This window comes from Lagenorhynchus albirostris, chromosome 3, assembly GCF_949774975.1.
Source record: "Lagenorhynchus albirostris chromosome 3, mLagAlb1.1, whole genome shotgun sequence".
In the NCBI taxonomy this organism is placed as follows: domain Eukaryota; kingdom Metazoa; phylum Chordata; class Mammalia; order Artiodactyla; family Delphinidae; genus Lagenorhynchus; species Lagenorhynchus albirostris.
In genome coordinates, this window is record NC_083097.1 from 157,916,235 (window position 1) to 157,937,367 (window position 21,133).

At 55.0% G+C, this 21,133-nt stretch overlaps 1 protein-coding gene across 1 annotated transcript; it reads left to right on the forward strand.

Moving 5' to 3' along the window:
• The first annotated feature begins 2,027 nt into the window (after window positions 1-2,027).
• On the forward strand, window positions 2,028-20,733 carry RAB8A (RAB8A, member RAS oncogene family). Its single transcript, XM_060144600.1, has 8 exons — window positions 2,028-2,364; window positions 7,017-7,077; window positions 8,962-9,022; window positions 13,282-13,359; window positions 14,843-14,932; window positions 15,511-15,576; window positions 17,096-17,146; window positions 19,384-20,733. The coding sequence occupies exons 1-8, from the start codon at window positions 2,028-2,030 to the stop codon at window positions 19,474-19,476; spliced, it is 837 nt and encodes a 278-aa protein (XP_060000583.1). The 3' UTR covers window positions 19,477-20,733.
• Window positions 20,734-21,133: the final 400 nt, after the last annotated feature.

Genomic DNA, 21,133 nt, shown 5'->3' on the forward strand with positions numbered 1-21,133 from the left:
AGACCACAACAGTGAGAGGCCCGCGTACCGCAAAAAAAAAAAAGAAAGAAAGAAATAGAAGAGCAAGGGACTTACCTGTGGTGCAGTGCTTAAGAATCTGCCTGCCGAGGCAGGGGACACGGGTTCGATCCCTGGTCTGGGAAGATCTCACATGCCACAGAGCAACTAAGCCCATGTGCCACAACTACTGAGCTCACGTGCCACAACTACTGAGCCTGCACTCTAGAGCCCACGAGCCACAACTACTGAAGCCCGCGTGCCTAGAACCCGTGCTCCACAACAAAAGAAGCCACCGCAGTGAGAAGCCCATGCACCTCAAGGAAGAGTAGCCCCTGCTCGCTGCAACTAGAGAAAGCCCGTGCAGCAACAAAGACCCAGTACAGCTGAAAATAAAATTAATTAATTTAAAAAAAAATAGAAAAGCAAGGTTTAAGAGCTATTTAGAACATCCTTAAAAACCAGGCTGTGAGGGATGAAAGAAAAGTATGGTGGCTTAGGTCTCAGAAAAGTAATTCAAGACAAGCTAGTGTGAGTACAAGATGACAAGTTCAGTTGTGGACATGATGAGTTTGAAGTATCTTTGACAGATCCAAAGGTAAATGCCCAGGAAGTAGTTGGGACATGGAGGGATGGCTGGGCTATGGGTTCTCTAAGAACTGAGAATCACCAGTATGGAGACAGTAGGAGCCAAGAAGTGAATGAGATCACCCAGGAAGCAAGAACAGACATAGAAAGAGGAACACCAAGCAACCCCCGCCACCACCACACACACAAAAGACTGCAATGGAATCTGGAGAAGCAGCACCCAGAGAAGGGGAGGTATAGGTAATAAAAGAAACAGGCAAATAAAATGGGAAGTGTACCAAGAAAAGGAGAACTGCCAGAGAAGGTGGTCAAGAGTATCAAATGCCACAGAGGCTGAAGCCAACCAAGTGGTCTATGGCTCTGGTTGAAGCTTTTCTTAACCGGAGCCAAATAAGCAGAAGAATGTGCTGCAGTTGGAGGCAGGGGAGGCAGGGGCCATCTTTTGTAAGATCCTTGGGCAAATCTCCAGGACTGACCCCAGAGGGACACATAGCGGTGACGCCACGCAGGTGGTGTGTGGCCCGTCTCTACGATGCAGGAAACCAACATGATCAAGACCTCAGCCTCTGAAGCTGGTCACTTTGAGTTCAAAAACCAACTTGCCTGGGAAAGTCACTTAACCTATTTGGCCTCGGTTTTCTCACCATAAAACGGGGGGCGGGGGGGGAGGACAACAATACCGACCTCAGTGGGTCGGGGTGAGAATAAACTATTTCATGTATTTTTTATAAGTGCTAACAACACTGACAGGCACAGAACCAACGCTCGTAAGTATTCCCTATAATTCTCACTGTGCTAACTACCTCGGCAGGTTCCGAGGCCCCCGGGGCGCGCCTGAAAGGGCTGAGGCGGACGAGACTCTGGGGTAAGACCCGAACAACCTCTACATAGGTTCGAGTGCCCTCCAGGGGAGTCCTGCGAGCCTCAGTACATAGCTTGGTGGCTGGAGCCTGGCTATCTCTACGTAGGTCCCCTGGCCAGCGCCGAGGTCCCGCAGCACGTCTCGAGGGGACCTCGCTTCGACTATGACGGCGCCCCTATTCTCCTTTTCTCTTTGGTTCCCCCTGGCCGGACGTGGAGACCTCTAGACTACCAACACAGCCACGCCGCCTTCCCGCGCTCGTCCCGGTACCAACTGAGGCTGCGCGGGCCTTGAAGGGCGGGAGCCACAGACCACACGCGCGTGCGCCCTCTGCTGGCGCCCAACAGTCTTCCCGGCGCGCTTGCATATGCGCCCCAGACCCCGCCCCCGGGTTGAGGGAGCGCGGAGCCGTTGGCCATGCTCCCCGCCCTCCCGCTCCCATCGGGGGGCGGGGCCGCCCCAGAGTGGAGGGCAGAAGGAGGGGACACGGGCTGCCACGCCTCTGCCCTGTCCCCATTTGAAGCCCCTCGACTCCTCACCGCTGGCCAATCGCAGTCCGCCCTGTCCTGAGCGCCGGCCAATGAGCGGCACGCTCGGGCCGCTTCCGGCTCCGTGCCCAGCTCGCCCCTTCCCCACGTCTTCCCGAGACAGGCGGGGCGCGGGGGCGGGCGTCGGCCGCGGTGACGCGCGTCGGGCCGGGAGCCAATGGGGAGGTGGGATCGGCGCTGATGGACGGGCCCAGGGGCCAGTGGCGAGGCGCTGGCAGCACTTCCCGTCGGGGAGAGAGTGTAATATGGCGAAGACCTACGATTACCTGTTCAAGCTGCTGCTGATCGGGGACTCGGGGGTGGGGAAGACCTGTGTCCTGTTCCGCTTCTCCGAGGACGCCTTCAACTCCACTTTCATCTCCACCATAGGTAGCAGGGCTGGGGAGCGGCCGGGGGCGCGGGAGGCCCGGGCCGGGCGCGCCCCTGAGGGGCTGGGGCTGAGGGAGCGGCCGGGCCGGATGGGGAAAAGAGCAGAGGGTCGAGGGAACTGGAGGGGAAAAGAGCAGTCGCCTGCACCGCCGTTTGGTGGTTCCCGGGCCATGGGAGGGGTGGGCACCAGGTGCCCATTTCGCAGATGGGGAGACTGAGGCACCAACCCTCAGCCTGCTCAAGGAGTGTATGGCTTGGACGAGGTCTTGGCGCCCGTCATTTTGTTCTGTCCTCTCAGCATACCTTGAAGCAGTTCTTTGGGGTCCTCGTCTTACAGAAGTGGAAACTGAGGCACGGAGAGTTGTCCATGGGGAAAGGACAGTGACAAGTGACATCTGATCTTACTGAGCATTTACTGTGTGCCAGGCGCTTTATGTGCATTACCACACTTTCCAGTCCTCTGTGTCCGGTGCTGTTATGAGTTCGTTTCACAGTGGAGGAATTTGAGGCTCAGGGAGGATACTGGACTTGCCGAAGGTCACTCGGTCTACAGGTGGCAAGGATGGTATTTGTACCTGGGTGTGTCTGACCCAAAACTCAAGGCTCAACCATCCCAGAGAGATGCGAGCACAGCTGATCCACTTTGAAGCCAGGACTCCAACGCAGACCTCTCCTGCTCTTTCCTCTGGAATGTTCAGGGGTTGAGCCCCTCTCCCTGACCCTGTTTCCCCCATGAATGAATTTCTTCTGGAAGGAATGGTGAGAGGGAGTCCAGACACTTCCCCTGCGCGGACTTCCATCTCACTCGAGGGTGACAGAAATGGCGAGTGACAGCCGCCTGCCCTGGGACCTGTCATCCGGAGGAGATGCCAGATAAAAGCTTCAGTGAGAAACCAAAATCAGCGGCTGCCACAGACAGCCCTGACTTCCCTATCGCTAGGCCCAGGACACCGGTTGTCACTTCGCAGAACAGCCTTTCCTGCAGGGCCAGCCCACATTGTGGTTGAGCAGAATTGGCTTGTTGCTTCCCAGTTCTGACATACACAAAAGTGGAGCAGACTTCTTCCCACACCACAAAAACAGCCATTGCCCACATGAAGAGTTTGACTTGGAAGTAACACCCATCAAGCAGAGTGGCCTGTAAGCTACGCAGTCTTGCTCTGGAGTGGGGAAGCAGGAGAATGGTCCCCAAGCCCAGGAGCTGGAAAAAACCTGGGGAAAGGGCTTTGCTTTACCCCTGTGTACCTTATCTTCCTAAACCCCACAATTAGCTGCTGATTCCATCCTTGCCATCCTCCAGGAGCTGCACTTTGCAAGACATTTAGCTGCCAGATGTAAAGAGAATTGGGCTGGAAATCATCATGCCTGGGTTCCAGCTGCTGTTTGCCCTTGAACAAGCACTTCGCCTCTCCGAGCCCTGTTTCTTCAGCTTAGGAGTGGTGTTCTTTGCTTTGGCTATCGCCTGGATTGTGGAGGATCAGAACTATACAATGAATAGGGGGTTGTCACCACTGCCAGAGACCATGGAGAGGAAGCAGAATGTCTCTTGTAGTGACCGCATCCTTCCCCTAGGCACATGTCTTTCTGATTCCTCCCCTTCCCTAACTCCAAGGTCAAACTTTGGGATAGCCCATGCGTCCCCACCAATCAGGAAGTGATATTAACTCCTGGTAGACTGTGGCTTGCTCTCAAACCCAGACCTCAGTTTCCCAGAGTCAGAACGTTCCTAGTGAGATCAATTCAGGGGTTGAGTGGTTTGTCTGTTTTTTAATTCTTGACCAGGAAACCCAGTCTAGTCCTTTAAGGCTCTGAGGAGGCCAGCCTCCACTTGCAGATGAGGACATAACTTGGGCGAGGTCGTCTAAGGAGGTGGGTGTGGCACTCAAACCCAGGTTCCCTCCCTCCCATCCCGGGATTCTCATTACATTTGTAGCCTTCCTGCAGGCCTCTGTCTTCTAGGAAAGTTTAATTCCCCCTGACCTTGAAGTTATGGCCTCATGACTCTTAGGCCTCGTAAAGTTTACACTTCCTAATTAAATTTGGTGTGTTAATAAAACCCAGGAGGAAGATAGAACAGAGTGATGCTTTGGGTTCTGTGGACTGAACAGTGCTTCTTGATTTCATATGTCTTGTGCATCTGTGAGAGGAGCGGGGTATGTTTTAGGAAGAGTTAACACTGGGTGGCTTAGTCCTGAAATACATTCTGATGCATAGAGGTGATTCTGTATGGGCACTGAGTGTATCTCTGTATTTTCTGTATAGATCAGGGATTAAGTGGCTGTTCACTGTCTGCCCAGGTTACATTTTGCCGAAGCCTATTCTCATAGGCTCCGTCAATCAATCATTTGTGGTGTGAACTTGGCCCCGTGGCTCCTGGAATTGGCTCTCCCCAGCCTGGCTCAGCTCCCAGCTCCTCCTCAGGGCCCCATTCATTCATTCCTTCAGAGAAGTGGTTGATGTACGTGAAAGTGCTTACTTGGTAAACTGTGTGGCACCACGTAGATCCCGTTGCGCTTTATTTTTTCATCCAGCCATCTTTCCCCAGTGCCTGCTGTGCACCAGGCATCCGCCTCAGTGCAGGGGCTGCAGAGATGACTGGGATGAATCAGAGGGAAGCAGAACTGTAACAAAGCCTGTAGTCAAAGTGTCTGTGCAGGATGAGATGATCGGCTTCTAGTAAATACGTACTCAGGCCCTGCCATGCATTCATGGAGATGCAACCATGAATAACGTGTGAGTCCCTGCCCTCCTGGAGCTTATGTTCTAGGAGACAAAACTCAAATACAGGTTTATATTCCCTGTGGTCCCCAGGACAGCTCCTGAGGCGGGCAGGGATGGAATTAGCATCCCCATGCCGTGTTCTGAGGGGGTCAGACCAGGCCTCAGTCTCAAGGCTTCACAGGCGGAGATTTAGAACCAACTCCTGGGGGCAAAGGCTGGATTTGGCTGTTACCCCTCCACGCAGGCCATTCCAGTTGGCAAGTTTTGCTCCCATGTGCATGGAGCAAATACGCAAATCTACGACGTCAGGGATAGTGCGTGAAGAAGATGCAGCAGGTGAGGGGAGAGAGGATGGTTAGGAAGGCTCCCCTGAGGAGGTGACTTGAACAGAGACCTGAGTGAAGGGAGAGGGGAGCCAGATGGCCATGGAATGAAAGAACATTCCAGGAGGGGAAGGAGCAAGCGTAAAAGCCTGAGGCTGGAACACGCTTGGGCATTGTGGCCGGAGAGGAGGGCAAGAGCCGTGGATGCTGCGGTGACCAGGTTAGGAGCACTCAGGCAACTGTTTTCACTTTATTCTGGGGCCCAGGAGGCGGTGGAAAGGTTTTTAACCGTTTAACGGTTTTATTGTTGGGAATTCCCAGGTGGCCTTGTGGTTAGGATTCCGGGCTTTCACTGCTGTGGCCCAGGTTCAATCCCTGGTCGGGGAACTAAGATCCCACGAGCCACGTGGTGCAGCCAAAAAAAAAATTACAAAAAAACCCTCAAAACAGTTTTATTGACGTATAATTCAACTCACTCATTTAAAGTGTACAAGTCAGCGGCTTCAGGTATATTCACAGAGTTGTGCAACCATCACCACAGTCAGTTCTAGAGCATTTTCATTATGACAGAAAGACACTCCACACCCCTTGGTCAATCTCATTAATCTACTCACATCCGCGCCCCAGCAACCACTAACCTCTCTTCTGTCTCTCTGGATTTGCCATTCTGGATATTTCTTATAAACAGAATTACATACTGTGTGACCTTTCACGTCTGGTTTCTCTCACTCAGCATTATGTTTTCAAGATTAATCCACGTTGTAGCATGTGTCAATGCTTCATCCCTTTTTATGGCTGAGTAATATTCCACTGTAGGGAAAGACCACATTTTGTTTATTCATTCATCTGTTCGTGAACACACTGGAAGGTTTGGAGCAGAGCTTAACTTGGTGACATGGTTGAGTGTGTGTTTTGGAAGCTGGGGAGGGGATTGAGGGGACAACGGTGGGAGCCTGGAGAGCAGCCGAGGAGGCTGAGAGCACCCTGGTCCTGGGGAAAGGGGACTAAAGCCAGAGGGCGGGAAAGAGGAGGGCAGGGTCAGGAAGGCTTCTTGGGACGTGACCTTCCAGCAGGTCTTAAAGGAGAAGTTTGCCAGGCTGACAGGCGGGCGGGGTAGGGACCACCCACAGAGTAGGAACAGCACGTGTAAATGCTAGAGGCCCACCTGCATCAGGTACATCTCGGGGCCCAGCGTCCCGTGTGCTTGGAAGGCCGGGTGCAGGTGGCTGGAAGCGTGGGGCTCTGGCCTGAAAAGGGCTGTGGAGCCTGCTTCACGAGGCTGCCTCACGGGAAAGGGAGGAGAACACGGCTTTGGCACCTGAGCTACCTGGGTTTGCCTGCCAGCTCTGCCCCTCGCCAGCTTCACTCTGTGCAGCTCCTTTCTGCCCTCTGAGCCTCAGCCTCCCCTTCTGTGAGAGGAGAAAGTTCGCCGGGTGCCTCCAGATTTGTTTGCAGGATTCAGAGATTCCCACGTGCCCGGCAGGTGCTCCAGAAACCATGACAGCTGTTACCTGCACAGGTTGTCAGCATTCGTCCTAGGCACAGCTTGGGAAATGGACTGACACTGATGTGCATTTTTTTCTTTTCTTTTCTTTTCTTTTCTTTCAGGAATTGACTTTAAAATTAGGACCATAGAGCTCGATGGCAAGAGAATTAAACTACAGATATGGTAAGATTCGTTTCCTTCATCAGCCCCTCACCCAGCGAGTGCTTTGAGCCCGAAGGCCCTGGTGCCCCACCCCCTCCCTATGACCACGGCCTCCATCTCTCTGTGCCCAGCCCGGACACATCGGGCTTTCTTCAGAGGCCCCAGGAACGGTGCTCTGCTTTCTGCTGGGGCTTAGAGTCTGTGTCAACCCCTTCTGAGGACATAGCTACCAGTCCCAGTTCCGATGTGGGCACAGTCTGGGCCTGGGCTTCAGAGCCACCTGCTCCCATTGAACTTGGAGAGAGCCCTCCTGGTGGCGGTGAAGGCTGCCAGGATAGCAAGATACCACAGCCCGGCATTTCCTTCTAAGCCTATCAGCTCGCTGAAGAAGGCCTGACATCGCTTCCTCTTTTGTCTCCTGGGGACGCCCAGGCCTCACTTCCTAATACAGAGACCTGAAATCCCAGAACTGAAAATAAGCTGAGGCCAGGCCCAGCAGTGAGACCTGTTTCTGTTCTGCTCACCTGGGGTTGACTTCCCATGCTACATAAAATCAGGGAATTTGTGAGTCCCCGTTACGGATGGTGACTCTGGTCTGCAGCCCACTGCGCTAGGAAGGCTGGGCTCAGATGGTCAGAGGGTAGGAGAGTCCCACCTTGCAGCCACATCACTTGCAGGGAAGTACGAACCCTGAGCAAAAGAGAGAGAAGTCACATTTGGGAGAGTGGCTCAGTCCTTCCGGTCCAGGCACGTGCCTGCGGGTGGGAGGGCTGCCGTGAGATGGACTGTGAAGCCTCCCTCCCAGCAGCTTGTCTCCCCAACTCAAGTCTCAGAGCCTGGACACAGCCCCGCCTGCCCAGCAGGTCCCCTTGACTTCAGTTGTATCCGCCTCTGAACCTGGCTTCAGAATCGAAATCTGGGTGTGGCCTAACCAATCCTACTGAGCTCCGGCGGCAGCAGCCAGTCTCTGGCCGCCTTGTAAGTTACAGGGCCGTAGAAGTTCCTCTATTTACAACACGTTGGCTTCCCAGCAGTCTCAGTGCCCAAGTCCAAAGTGACACTATACCAGCAAGCAGAAGCTTTTATTTCTTTTCCTCCTGTCCTCGTGCTTCTGCTCTTAGCAGTCGCAGTGGGGTTAATGACTCTCTTAAAATTCTTCTAGAACAGTCATAAAGTAATTGATCATAACCGCTAACGTCACCTGCTATTGGCGGCAGAAAGTCTACTTAGCCCCAAATGAGGTGTGTCTGTACAGTCCAGACATGCAGAGCCCTGCAAAGTGGGAGGTGCAGGGTCAGAGGAGGAGCCCTGGGCCCAGAGACAGAAGACGTGGTCTTGCCCTGGCTCTGCCACTGACCAGTTGTCACCTTTAAACCAAACACTGAATACCCTCCATGCCAGGAACTGGGCTAGGCATGGGTGCGTGTTACCCAGGTATCTCCACCGTACCCACGAGGAAGGACTTTCCCCCGACCTCCACCAGGATGGCGAGTGTGGAAGTGCTTCCTAAGCCCCGCTGAGCTCGACCAGCTCAGCCCACCAGCAAGGGCTGTGTTCCCGTGCCATGTGACCAGCCTCTTCCACATACAAGGCTCCAGGTTTTCACAAATAATAACATCCAACCTTGGCTCTTCTGTGGCCCAGAAACTCTGGGGAAAATCCCCAGGACGACAAGATGTAGCAGAGGAGTCACTGCCACATCCCCAGCCAGGAGACATCAGACACCTGCCCAAGCCACAGTTTCCTTCTCTGTAATAATGGGGGGCTGCCCCACAGCAGGATGATGAATCAGGAGATGACCTGTGAGAAAGCTGGGCGTCCATACTGGGTAAATGCCCCTCATTCTCACTGTGACGATTGTTCTCTTTCTGTGTCACTAATATCCCTTTTTCTCCTCATCGTTAGGGACACAGCTGGTCAGGAACGGTTTCGGACGATCACAACGGCCTACTACAGAGGCGCCATGGTATGGATTGGTTTGGCGTGGGGGGGGTTGCCTTTTTTTTTTTTTTTAAGTCAAAATGAACATCAGTGCCTTGGATACCAAAATCTGGATGTTTCTGAGGAGCCCGTGCTCTGGCTTCTCAGGGGTCCTTGGTCCCAGGTTAGTTTTAGGAAAAGGCTGTGTGCTCCACCTCTGCCCCCTCGTCCTCCATACCTCCCCTTCTGGCTCCAGAAACAATGCAGGGTTTAAGGAAACCTAATTCTCCGGGAATGAAGAAAGACACAGGAAGCCGGTTCTTCCAGGTGAGGTCAGAGAAATCAGAGCCAGCGTGCCCCAACACTTCGGAGCGCTCACGTGGCCCATGTCAGCCTCTGTGGAACTTGCTACTGAAAACTTAAAAGATCATCCAGGAGCTGACTTGCTCAGGGCTGTTGGCTGTTAACATCCATTGCCTGCGCCTGAGGTGGGGTCATGTGATAGGAAGACTCGTTCATCATCCCTCAAAATTTTTTTTAATATAAATTTATTTATTTTATTTATTTATTTTTGGCTATGTTGGGTCTTTGTTGCTGCACATGGGCTTTCTCTAGTTGTGGTGAGCAGGGGCTACTCTTCGTTGTGGTGTGCAGACTTCTCACTATGGTGGCTTCTCTTGCTGAGCACAGGCTCTAGGTGCATGGGCTTCAGTAGTTGTGGCTCTTGGGCTCTAGAGCGCAGGCTCAGTAGTTGTGGCACACAGGCTTAGTTGCTCTGCAGCATGTGGGATCTCCCCAGACCAGGGCTTGGACCCGTGTCCCCTGCACTGGCAGGCGGATTCTTATAACCACTGCGCCACCAGGGAAGCCCATCTCTCAATTTTTTTTTTTTTTTTGCGGTACGCAGGCCTCTCACTGTTGTGGCTTCTCCCGTTGCGGAGCACAGGCTCCGGACGCACAGGCTCAGTGGCCATGGCTCATGGGCCCAGCCGCTCCGCGGCATGTGGGATCTTCCCAGACCGGAGCACGAACCCGTGTCCCCTGCATCAGCAGGCGGACTCTCAACCACTGCGCCACCAGGGAGGCCCATCCCTCAAATATTTTTACCGAGCACCTTCTCCAGGCCAGGCCAGAACTAGATGCAGAGGGCAACCTGGATTGGGCCAGGGTCCTGTCCTCGAGAGCCCTGAGCTGGTCATGCATCTGCGAGGGGTAGACAGAGCAGGGTGCTTGGGGGCCACGGGGAGTGGGAGGCAGATCCTCAGGACCTTGTTCAGCCCCCTGGGTCACCCTCTGAGCTTGGTCTCCTTACTTGGAAAGTGGAACAGAGAACAGGAGTATGCTCCAGGCAGCTATGAGGATAGATGGCCAGCTCCCCATTTCCAGCTCCCACTGCACTCCATCCTTTCCATGATGCACCCCATCAGTCAGCTATAGACCCGTTTCCTCCACTAGGCCATAAGCTCCCGGAGGGCTGGGCCACCTCTTGGTCCCTGCCACATGCACGGTGCCTGGGACCATGCTGAATATGCGGTAGGAGCTCAGGAAATACTGACGGATAGCAGAAATGAATAGAGGCATTAAGTATTTAGAGCATCCCACACAGCGTCTGAACATAATAGAAACTCAATCATGTGGGTTGCAACCTTAGTGCTCCTCATTAAAATTAATTTACTAATTTTCCCCTCACCTTGCTTTGCTCTGGTGGGGCGGGGGGCCTTGGGGCACTGGGGTCCTGGGGGAGCTTCTGCATACCATTCTGATGTATGGCCTCAGGTAGGCCCCATCCCTCTCTGGGTTGAAATAGCACCCCCTGCCCCATTCACCAAGCCCTTCCCTCCAGCAGGCAGTGGCCCCAGGTCTTGGCCATAAAGCCCTGAGTGTGGGTGCCATATCATCTCCATTTTACAGATGAGGAGGCTGAGGCTTGGCACCATTCCAGGCCCTGCTTAAATTCACACAGAGGGTAAATGTCTGGGCTGGTAGTGGCTGGCCCTTTCCAGCCCCCACATCTCAGCCAGCCCCTGACAAGGCTGGACTGAGCCATCTGTAAGACCTTGTCCAGCCCCAAGATGATTGTATTCTCCTAGACCTGCGCTAACCTGTACAGAAGCCTCTGGCTGTGTGTGGCTATTTGAATCTAAACCAGTAAAAGTAGGACATCCAGCCCCTCGGTCTCACTGGCTGCATTTCAGGTGCCCCGGAGTCGTGTGCAGCCAGTGGAGACCATGTAGGACAGCACAGAGAACATTGGCAATGTTGCAACCCCGTCATCATCTTTGTCCTTGTGGCAGTGGACCCTTGGGTCCCAGATTTGGGGAGCATCGGGTGTCTGGTGTCTTTTTGTGAGCTTGCAAACAGATATGGGGAGCTGTGCCCAGACTGAGGCCAGGAAAATGGTCACTTGGAGCCCCGAGGGGAGCTTCACGGAGAACCTGGAATAGGGTGACACTATGTTTTCCAGGGACTTCTGCTCTTTCCTGATAGAGAGCTCTATTCACTGCCCCCGGCACCGCAGAGGTAAAAATCTGGGACCTTGGAATCTTGCATACATGGTGCCAGCCTAGTGGCGGTGGTGGCAGAATCCTGGGCCGTCAAAAGGGCCGGTCCCTGGATAAAGGGGCAAAAAGCCCTCAGAGCTCTGTGGCATTTCTTGACCCTGACAGTGGGAGGCCAGCTGCTGCGCAGAGGCCCCAGTGATGCTCGACTCACAGAGTCCATCCACCAGTGTCTTTATTCACTCTGGCTTTGGCTGGAGCATGTCACACATCACGGCCACTAAAACTCCACCAGGTCCTCCCGTCAGCAGTCTCTATTCAGTCTCCCCAAGAGACCACTGAGTGAGGGTTCCCAGATGGCATTTTTGAGGGGTTGTGGCTGTAGCAGGCTCTAAGGCCGCGGTGCGTATCCCCAAGGTCACAGCGGGGATTTGGAATTGCAGCGGCTCGCTTGCCCTGTCTGTGTGGTTTTGTCACACACCCTCACCCCTGCGGTTATCTGCCCAGCACACAGGGCCCGGGTTCTTACTCTGCAAATTCAGGCAGCCTCAGAGACGTCTTGGCCAGCACCAGAGCTTGTGGATGGAGGGCTAGGCCCTTGGAGCAGGTAGAGTGAAGGAATGGAGTGAGCCGGGCCTGGGCAGGACAGCTGGGGCCTTGGAACCCCGGGGCTGAGCCGCACCGGGGCTGGCGATAGTATTGCTGCAGGCTGGCTCACCACGCGTGCCCTGCGAGGATGTCCAGGGCAACACGGGGACTGTCGCAGGGTGGCCCTGAGCGTTGCTTGATCCTGATGAGGACCCAGGGAGATTCCTAATGGGAGCCAGTGTCATCAGCTCCTTTAGAGCTGCGCTAGAATCTTAGAGGTCACCTCTTTCTGCACCTCAGTTTCCCCTTTTATCAAGTGGGGATATTTGCCTTTCTCCTCGGCAGTGGCGAGATTGTGGGCTCAAGCAGAGATGGGTTCACTTTGCAGCTATTTCAGAACCCATGGACCGTCTCCCAGCTGCTCACGCATTGGTTATGGAATCACAGAGGCCTCAGCACTGCCTGCCCCAGTGCTTGAAGCCAGCCCCGACTCCGGTGGGCATTAGGGTCTGTCCCCCCGGGCTTAGACCCCAGTTGTGTCCTTTACTCTCTGTCGTGTGACTGGGGACAGGGACCTAGCCCCCCACCCCCCAGTCTCAGGTTCCCCATTCTCACAGTGCAGACAGTGGGACCACCCGACCCAAGCATGTGAGGCTCAGGGAGACCCAGTTGCAGTACCTGGCTCATGGTAGGCACCAGATGAGGGGTGAAGCTGGGGCGACCAGTGGAGGCAGCCCTGGCTGAGCCCAGGAGATGACTCAGGGCAGGGTGGGGGGCGAGTGAGGGTGTGGAAGAGGCTGAGCATAGCCAAGGGTTGGCAAGAGGAGGAGCCCGCTGGGCATCAGGGCCATGGAATACAGCCTGCAGAGCAGGGGGCTGCAGGATGCGAGGCTGAGAGGTTGGCCACTGGGACCTCGCTGGCTGCCGAGACACACGGGCCGTACTTATCCTACCAGTAGTGGGGAAACAGCAGGGCTCCTTTGTAAGCACAGGTATGGTAGGGTCTGGTCTGTGGGGTGAAGGGTCACATCAGTGGCCGAGGAGCAGGGGACTGGAGCCTGGGACACCAGAGAGAGGCTAATGGTGGAGCCCAGCAGAAGGAAGGACCCCGGGGATGGTGTCCTGTCGGGGTCCCTGCTGCCCACCTTGCTGGGGCCTCCCCCTCAGAGGGCTCGCGGCTTGTCCAGAGCGCGTGTCTCTGTCTCCCTCTGCTTATTAGGGCATCATGCTGGTCTACGACATCACCAACGAGAAGTCCTTCGACAACATCCGGAACTGGATTCGGAACATTGAGGAGGTAAGGCTTGGGGACCCCTCCCATGCACAGGAACCTCCCACGCATCCTCTCCTCAGCCCTCACCCTGGAGCTTCCTGGTTTACACATGAGATCACTGAGCCCAGAGGCACCTAGAAGTAACTCGCTGGGAACAGTCAGGGAGACGGGAACCCACACAGTCAACCCTGGAGAACATGCTGGCCCGGCCTCATCACAGAGCAACCCTGAGAGCCCATTTCCCCAGCCGGGCTATCGGGTTTGGGCAATATCGAGGTGAAGGAAGAAGGATATCCAGTCACTGTGAGCATTTGGTGCTTTCTAGAGAAGAAGGTTCTAGAGTCGGCATGACCTTTGTATCTGGTGGGTGTGGTGAGGGCATGTGTCAGGTTGGACTTTGAACTGCAGCGGAGCAGGGTTTGAGCTGGTATGAGCTCTCTGTGCCCATGCTCAGGCCAGCAGCGGCAGCTGCCTGTGGAAGGAGACCTTGAACCCCGAGGGAAGAGAAGGCGGCCAGCGCCGCCTCCCTGTCCCAAAGCCAGTGTCGTCACCTCCCCGCTCTCCACAGAGCTTACCCTCACCCTCACCCTCAGAGCCTCCCTGGACAAGGTGCTTGTGGCTTGTGATGACTCAGCACGTGGGGTTCATGAAGACACGGCAGAAGGTCACATCCCAGCTGGCACCTGTGAGCAGTTGCACTGGGCCACCTCCTGATGACCCCGTTATTTCCTGGCAGGAGGCTGCACCTGGCCTGAGGAGGTGGTCCTCACACTGGTCTCTGTGGAACTTTTCTGTTCCGGCCGGTAGGCGAGAGAGCCTTCCAGTTAGTAGAAAGTTAGGGAGCAGAGAGGAGCGCGTTTCCCTGAGACCAGATCTGAGCTGCAGCAAGAAGGGCCTTTCTGATGGTCCAGTCCTTCAGGAAGCGAGGCCCACTGGGTTGGAATGTGGGTGCGGGTTGGAGGAAGGGACCGTTTTCAGGCGTGAAGGCAGAGTTAAGGGAACGCCAGGGCACAAAGGGCTGGTGGCGGCCGAGGTCTGCGCCCACCCCCGGCACAGCCTGTTTCTGGAGCCCAGAACAGGGGCGCTGGAGCAGGGCAGAAGGTCCCAGGACAGCAGCTGGGGTCACCAGCAGAGGAGCCGGGGAAGGAGGGAGGCGAGCAGAGGTCAATACCCCAGCCCCACTTGCCTCCCATAGGCCAGACCTGGCCGGGAGTCCGAGGACAGCCGTGGTAGCCTAGTTGGCGTGGCCCGTAGAGAAGCTGTCCTTGGCAGCCAGAAGGCGTGTGCTTGGTCAGGGTAGCAGCCAGAACCCTGAACTCTGTCCTGGCACTGGCTCAGTGACGTAGGACAGGCCTCTCAGCCTCTCTGAGCTTCAGTTTGTCATCTGTGCAGGGTGTGCCTAGCAGTCCTGACACCATCACTCTGATCTTGGGGGGTGGGTTACCAGTTGGTTGGTAGTCCGGTCTGACCTTACCTCTCACCTCCACCATCTGCCCATCCCCTCCAGCACGCCTCTGCAGACGTCGAAAAGATGATACTTGGGAACAAGTGCGACGTGAACGACAAGAGACAAGTTTCCAAGGAACGGGGAGAAAAGGTAGGCATGGTGGCCGGCTTGGGCCTGGCACTGCCAGACACCTCGGGGCAGAGGGACCTCAGCGTCTGGGGTTCCCTGCATGGAGACCAGCCCTGCCCTGCCCCAGAGGACCCCCCGATTGCTCACTGATGGTGAGGCTGGGCTTTTGGGGAGACTCCCTTAACAATCTTTTTGAGCATAAGATGACCCATCTTCTGGGATGCAGGGCTTGGCTGGGCACGCAGATGAGTCGGTTGTCCAAGTGGGGCACATGCCATGGGAAGGGAAGGTGGAAAGCACACGCCCAGCCGGGCTTCAGGCTAAAGACCGAAAGCAGCGAGGGCTTCTGGGTGTGCTCTGCTTGCTTCCACACAGCGTTTCGTGGGACCCGTTGAGGCCACAGCGGGTGGAGAACAGAGCCATGGTTTGAGCCAGGCCCCCTCTACCCTCCTGCCACGGACATTCACCACCTGCTCTCCACTGGTGGCTTGAGGGAGCAGGCCCCACTCTGTCTGTCTGTCTCGGCCCCCCTCAGGGCGCTGTGCAGAGGTCTGGGTACCTGGTGGCTGATGTTGCATGTTTATCTCCCTCCCTCGCAGCTGGCCCTGGACTATGGAATCAAGTTTATGGAGACCAGCGCGAAGGCCAACATCAACGTGGAGAACGTGAGTCCCGGGCCCACAGCGCCGGCCCATTAGGGCTAAGGATTGGGCCTCACCCTCCAGGGAGGCTCTGTCGCAGGGACTGGTCACAGCTTCGGCTGCCTCTTGGACAGACAGCTGAGAGGCACTTCTTGGGCAGCACTGTGTGCCAGGCCTCTTGCAAGGCCCAGGGGGCCTGGGGGAACCGTCCCCATGTTCTGACATCAGCAGGTGCCAGCCCCAGCTGGGCACCTAGGACATGATCTCACTGGCTCTCACACAGCCCTGGGGAGCAGGCGCAGTTTTGCAGGTGGGGAAACCGAGGCTCAGAGAGTCTCTGCGCTGGCTGGCGCCCAGGCCTGCCTCCGGGTTTGTGCTTTCGTTCACACCACCCGCACAAACAGGGTCACAAGCCCATACAGAGTAGGGCACCCTGACCGAGCCTTGGCCCAGGCCTCCTTCTACTGTCCACCAGCAGTGCCAGCCCTGCAGCTCACCTGCCTTCTCCTCCTTACCGCCACTCCCGTGATCTTTCCAAAATGGATCTTCCACGCCACTCCCAGCCTCAGCCCCTGCGCGAGGCACAGAAGGCCCTCCCTAGCTGGCCCCAGCCAGTGTGTGCCGCCCACAGCTCAGGCCTCGCCCACCACTCTCCGTCCCTGGCCGCCTGTGCCTCACCTTCCTCCAGGCCTTTGCCACAGTCCCTACGCCCCCACCTTCCCATCAGGGACCAGCCCATGTGGCCCCTTCCCAAGGAGGCCTCTGCCGTTCCCCAGGCCCGAGGCCCACTTTAGGCATCCACAGCACCCCGAGATACCCTCCGCGACAGAACTTTCCACGTCACATGGGTGTTTGCTAAGACTCTGCTTCTCGCCGACCCAGGAGCCCCTCGACTGCAAGTGCTGAGGCCAGCTCATCTCTGTATGAGGCCCGGAGTAGGGTTGGTGCCAGAGTGGGGTTTATAAGCGTTGTCCAGGTCGGGGAAGGGAAGAAACGGTCAGGAGCCTGTGACAGAGGCAGCAGCCTGGGGTCAGGCCTTCGCCAACCCTTGAAAGATGAACCTTTCACCCTACCTACCAGGCCTTCTTACTGGGCGAGGACCCAGAATGAAGCTCGTTTGGCCAAGGAGCCACTTGTCTTTCTGCCCTGCCCCTGACTGTTAGAAGCGAGGCAAAATGGGCAGATAGAGCACAGGGGTCAGGGGCAGAGAGCTCGATCAGTCAGTTAGCCACTGAGTGCCTTGAGACAAGTCACTTGGGCACCCCCTCTCCAAGCCTCAGCTTCCTCTCTGACCAGCCAAGGGTGATCCCACCTTCCAGAGTCATTGGTTTAGGGGAAGTGGTCCAGGTGGGTGGGGGTATCCCTGTAGGGGCAGGAGGTGGGGCTGAACAGGTGAGACCCATGCCCAGGTCTCTGTCCTAACACTGTTCCCCACCCTGGCCCTGCTGTTGAGCCACACCCTCTGTGTGGCAGCGTCTAGGAACCAGCAGGCCCCCCGCCTGCTTCCCGCTCCTGGGCTACTAACTACGTGCTTATTCCACAGGCATTTTTCACTCTCGCCAGAGACATCAAAGCAAAAATGGATAAAAAATTGGTGAGTGTGTGTCCTCCCCGGATCCCCACATGCATCCCTGTGGAGCTGGCTGGCATCGCTCTCAGTGGTGTGATGCATCCCCGGGCAGATCCTGCTTCTTAGGGCCCAGGTGCACCTAGTAGGGCATCTCTAGGAAGGGGGGTAGAGTTATCGGGTGTGGTGGGGACATCCACCCTGAACATGCCTCTCAACTTGATCTTTCCTCCGTGGCCCAGAGCTGCTCAGTACCAGGCGCTGCTCACTAAGCACACAAGCTAGCTGGGGACACTGGACCCTTTCCGTCCCTCTTGGGAGCCAAGCATGCACGAAGGTAGAGGGCCTCCTGCAGAAAAGCCCCCCAGGCAGGCCCAGAACCACGGTCCACCCCGTAACAAGGCCCCCAAGCCAGGCACGTGTCTGACAGCTGCCAGCTTTCCATCCTGATGAGTCCAGCAGGTCGATAGCCTTTTTCTTCCTTCCAGCCCCAAATTCTGCAGGTTGTGACAACCTTCAGTGGGTGCCGGGGCCCTGAGGCCTCCAGGAGGTCCTGCCTGAATCCCTCCGCATCCACCCTTTCATTCATTTCTAGCTTTTCTGTTTACCACATGAGCAGTTTCACAGTCCCCAGCATTCAGCATAACTAGTGCTTTCTTGGTAGGGTCTGAACGCTGAGCTATATTTTGGGCACGTTAGCGGCTAAATGCTGTCATGAGTCTTACTCCAAAGCCTCTGTTCCAGTGACCACTCTTCCCGCCAAGTGATGCTCCCTGTTGTCTGATACGAGAGCATAAAGCACTCTATTTGTGACCTGTTCTATGTCTGTGCATATAGGACTGCTCACACTATACAAAACGCCATTCAAGTAGTTCACAGCTGACTTAAAATGAGTGTCATTTTCATAATTCTAAGATGCTGTGAATTGAATTGCAAGGCACACGATCAATTTAGTAGCAGCTGTTTAGCCAAAACAGAAAAGAGTCTGTGTAAAACCACTGTACTTTTAGAAAGATTTTCTTACAATTGTAATTTTCTTAGAATTCTTTCCTCTTCAATAGAACAGTAAAATTTTGATTTTTAACGATCCTACTGACTCACTCATGCCCACCGGGAGTTACACGGAGCCTCACGGCAGCACTTTGCCTGTGCTATTGATACCGGCCTGTTGACGGCCTCCAGAATGTGCCATATCCGTCCAAGGCATAGACTGTGAAGTGCTGATGTTCACCGTAATCCTTGCAGCGTCTCTTTTTTTCTTAACTAAGTTGCAAATCACCAACAGTTAAATTCTATTCATTTCCTACCACCTTTGTTTATGTTCAGAGTTGCAACCCCATACCACTTCTATCAGTCTTTTTTTTTTTAATGTAATTGACATAGGACATTGTGTAAATTTGGCACCGTGTAGGCATTCAGCAGTTACTGTTGAATAAATTCAGGTTTTATCTGAGAGCTGAAAGATGAGAAGGAATTAGTCAAAGAAACAGGGCTGAACCTTTCCAAACATGGTGATGTGAGAGAAAATAGGATTTCAGTTCCCAGGGTAGGCAGGGATCAGAACAGAGGCTTCAGATGCCGGGCGACAGCACTGATGGATTTTCAACAGGGCTTGAGTTTAGGGCTTACCTCACCTGCAGCAGGGTGGAGGGTGAACTGTGGGGAAAGGTGGGGAGCCAGAGCCTTGGCACAGGGGCAGGGAGACCAGCCGGGTGAGTGAGTGGCACTGGGACCTTGAACCCAGCCACTCCAAATCCCAAGAGAGAGTACCTTTCTGCTGCCCTCAGCTGCCTCACTGATAGGTGCTCAGCACAGATGGGTAGATGGATGGGAAGGAGGGAGGGGTGGGTGAATGGAAAGAAGGAAATAGGGAAAGAAGAGAGTGAGATGGGTAAATAAGTGGTTGGAAAGATGTTGAGAGGGTGAATGGAAAGGGGTGGTTAGGTACGTGAATGAGTGATTAAAGGTATGAATTGTTGGAAGGAGTGATGGGTAATAGATAAAAAGCATAGATAAAACCATAGATAAAAAGATCTATGGGTTTGTGAAAGATGAATTGTTAGTTGGAGGGGACAGTTGGATGAATGGGTGGATGGTTGGTTGGAAGGGGATGGATGGGTGCTGGATGGTTGGTTGGAAGGTGACAGATGGATACATAGGCTGGCGGTTGGTTGGTTAGTTCATCAGTTGACTGGCTGGTTGGTTAAGAGACATAGAGCTCACGTTGCTCAGCCGTAACCTCAGAAAACCTCTTGTGATTTCAGGAAGGCAACAGCCCCCAGGGGAGCAACCAGGGAGTCAAAATCACACCGGACCAGCAGAAGAGGAGCAGCTTTTTCCGATGTGTTCTTCTGTGAGGAACGCCGCCTTACCCTGAGCCTCGCTCAGCCGAGCTGACTGTGCCTGTCCTGAGTGAGCCCCTCACTCAGCCGGGGCCCTCCCCCCTCACCACTCCCCGCCACGCCGCGGCCCCCGGGCCCGTGGCCACCAGAACACAATCGAGAAATTGTTTATTTTGGTAACTGATCTTTTTCAACTCTGGAGATGGAAGAAGTTAAGAATCTGCTACCTTTCCTGCGACATCCACTGAATGGGTCCACGCACCGTGTAAAGCTAGAGAGAGAGGTGGAGCCGCGGCACGGCCGTCAGTAGCAGCCCACACGGCAGGCCTCCATCTCTGGGCCTCGACATAGCTAGAGCCCCGCCGGAAAGCCCGTGCATGTCCCCCGCGGCAGAAGCGAGGCCCCCAAAGGCCAGTGATAGCTCCAGGGGAGCCCGTCTCTGCACCCTGAGCGAGGCAACTCACATCAGGCCCGGGAAGCGTCTGCCCAACAAATCCAACACCCGCTTTCACCTCTTCTCTCAGTTTTTGGACAAGTGACAGAAACCGTTATCTACTCCCCGCCCCCCCCGGCTCCACCCCCTCACCCCCATGTTAACTGTCAAACCAAAGGGAAGCACAAATTAAGGAAATCCTGAGGAAAGAAGCATAGAGTGGCCTTTCCTGTTTACAGCCAGGTTTGGTCCCGTGGTCCAGCCAGGCCTTGGGCATGGCCAGTAGGTCCCTCCACAGTCCCCACCTGAGCACTGAGGGGTCTCCGTGCATGCCACGGTGACCCCAAAATGCAGTCACACATGGCCCACCCTCAATCGGGGCACCTACTCCTCTTCGTCCTCCCGCTGTCTCCAAATCGGACGTTCTTTTCTAGAGATTTTTATTTTTCCAGATCTGTAGTGTCAGGAGGTGATTCTCTCCTTGATTTCCAACAGCAGACCCAGGTGATGGGGAACACACGCACCCCCACCCCCAACCTCTTGGACGTGGCTGAGCGTGGGGTGGCCTGCGGGGCCCGACTGCAGAGCAGTCTGGGTGGGTTTTTAACTGCCATTGCTCAGTTCTGTTTTGACATCTCTACCTTCCCGTAGAGACTGCGGTTGGGACCAGGTAACCAGGTCAGGGGGGTGTCACCAGGGAGCCTTTCTTTTTCTTTGTTTTTGAATTAAAACCAACATACCAGCAATTGTCTGCTCTCCCCTTGGTATCTCTTAACATGCTCTGTTTACATCGATAAATGCACTTAAGGAAAACAAATTAAAGCTCATTTTAAAGTTAACGGATTTTTATGTCCACATTCTCTGTAGGTACACAGATGTGGCCAGATGTTGGGTTCACAGGATGCCCGCTATTTAAAACACAGCCCAGGTCAGCAGGGGCCTCAGGTCTGGACAAGATCAAAGTAGAGGTGGCAGGTTACCCCAAGCTGGAGGAGAAGGTCACCCCAAGCTCTGAGGAGGTGACACATTATCAAAAGACTGACGGGAGAATAAGCTTCCCAACCTGCCCCCTTCCCCAAACACACGCAGCACAGAAAAACAAGGAGGTGTCCCTCCCTGCAGCACCACTTCATACACCACACCCCCTGCTTAACCCGCTCGGTCCACATCAGTCCCCGTCATGCCACCAAGTTTCTCTTGTCTTGGTCCCTACTGCACCCATTTTGCCAAGTTGAGTGA

What these genes read in the sequence shown, in the direction of transcription:
- RAB8A (XM_060144600.1), top strand. Translation starts at nt 2,028, where the DNA reads ATGAGCGGCACGCTCGGGCCGCTTCCGGCTCCGTGCCCAGCTCGCCCC. An exon ending in GGATTCGGAACATTGAGGAG is followed by an intron (nt 13,360 to 14,842) that starts GTAAGGCTTGGG and finishes CATCCCCTCCAG; the next exon opens with CACGCCTCTGCAGACGTCGA. An exon ending in CCAACATCAACGTGGAGAAC is followed by an intron (nt 15,577 to 17,095) that starts GTGAGTCCCGGG and finishes CTTATTCCACAG; the next exon opens with GCATTTTTCACTCTCGCCAG.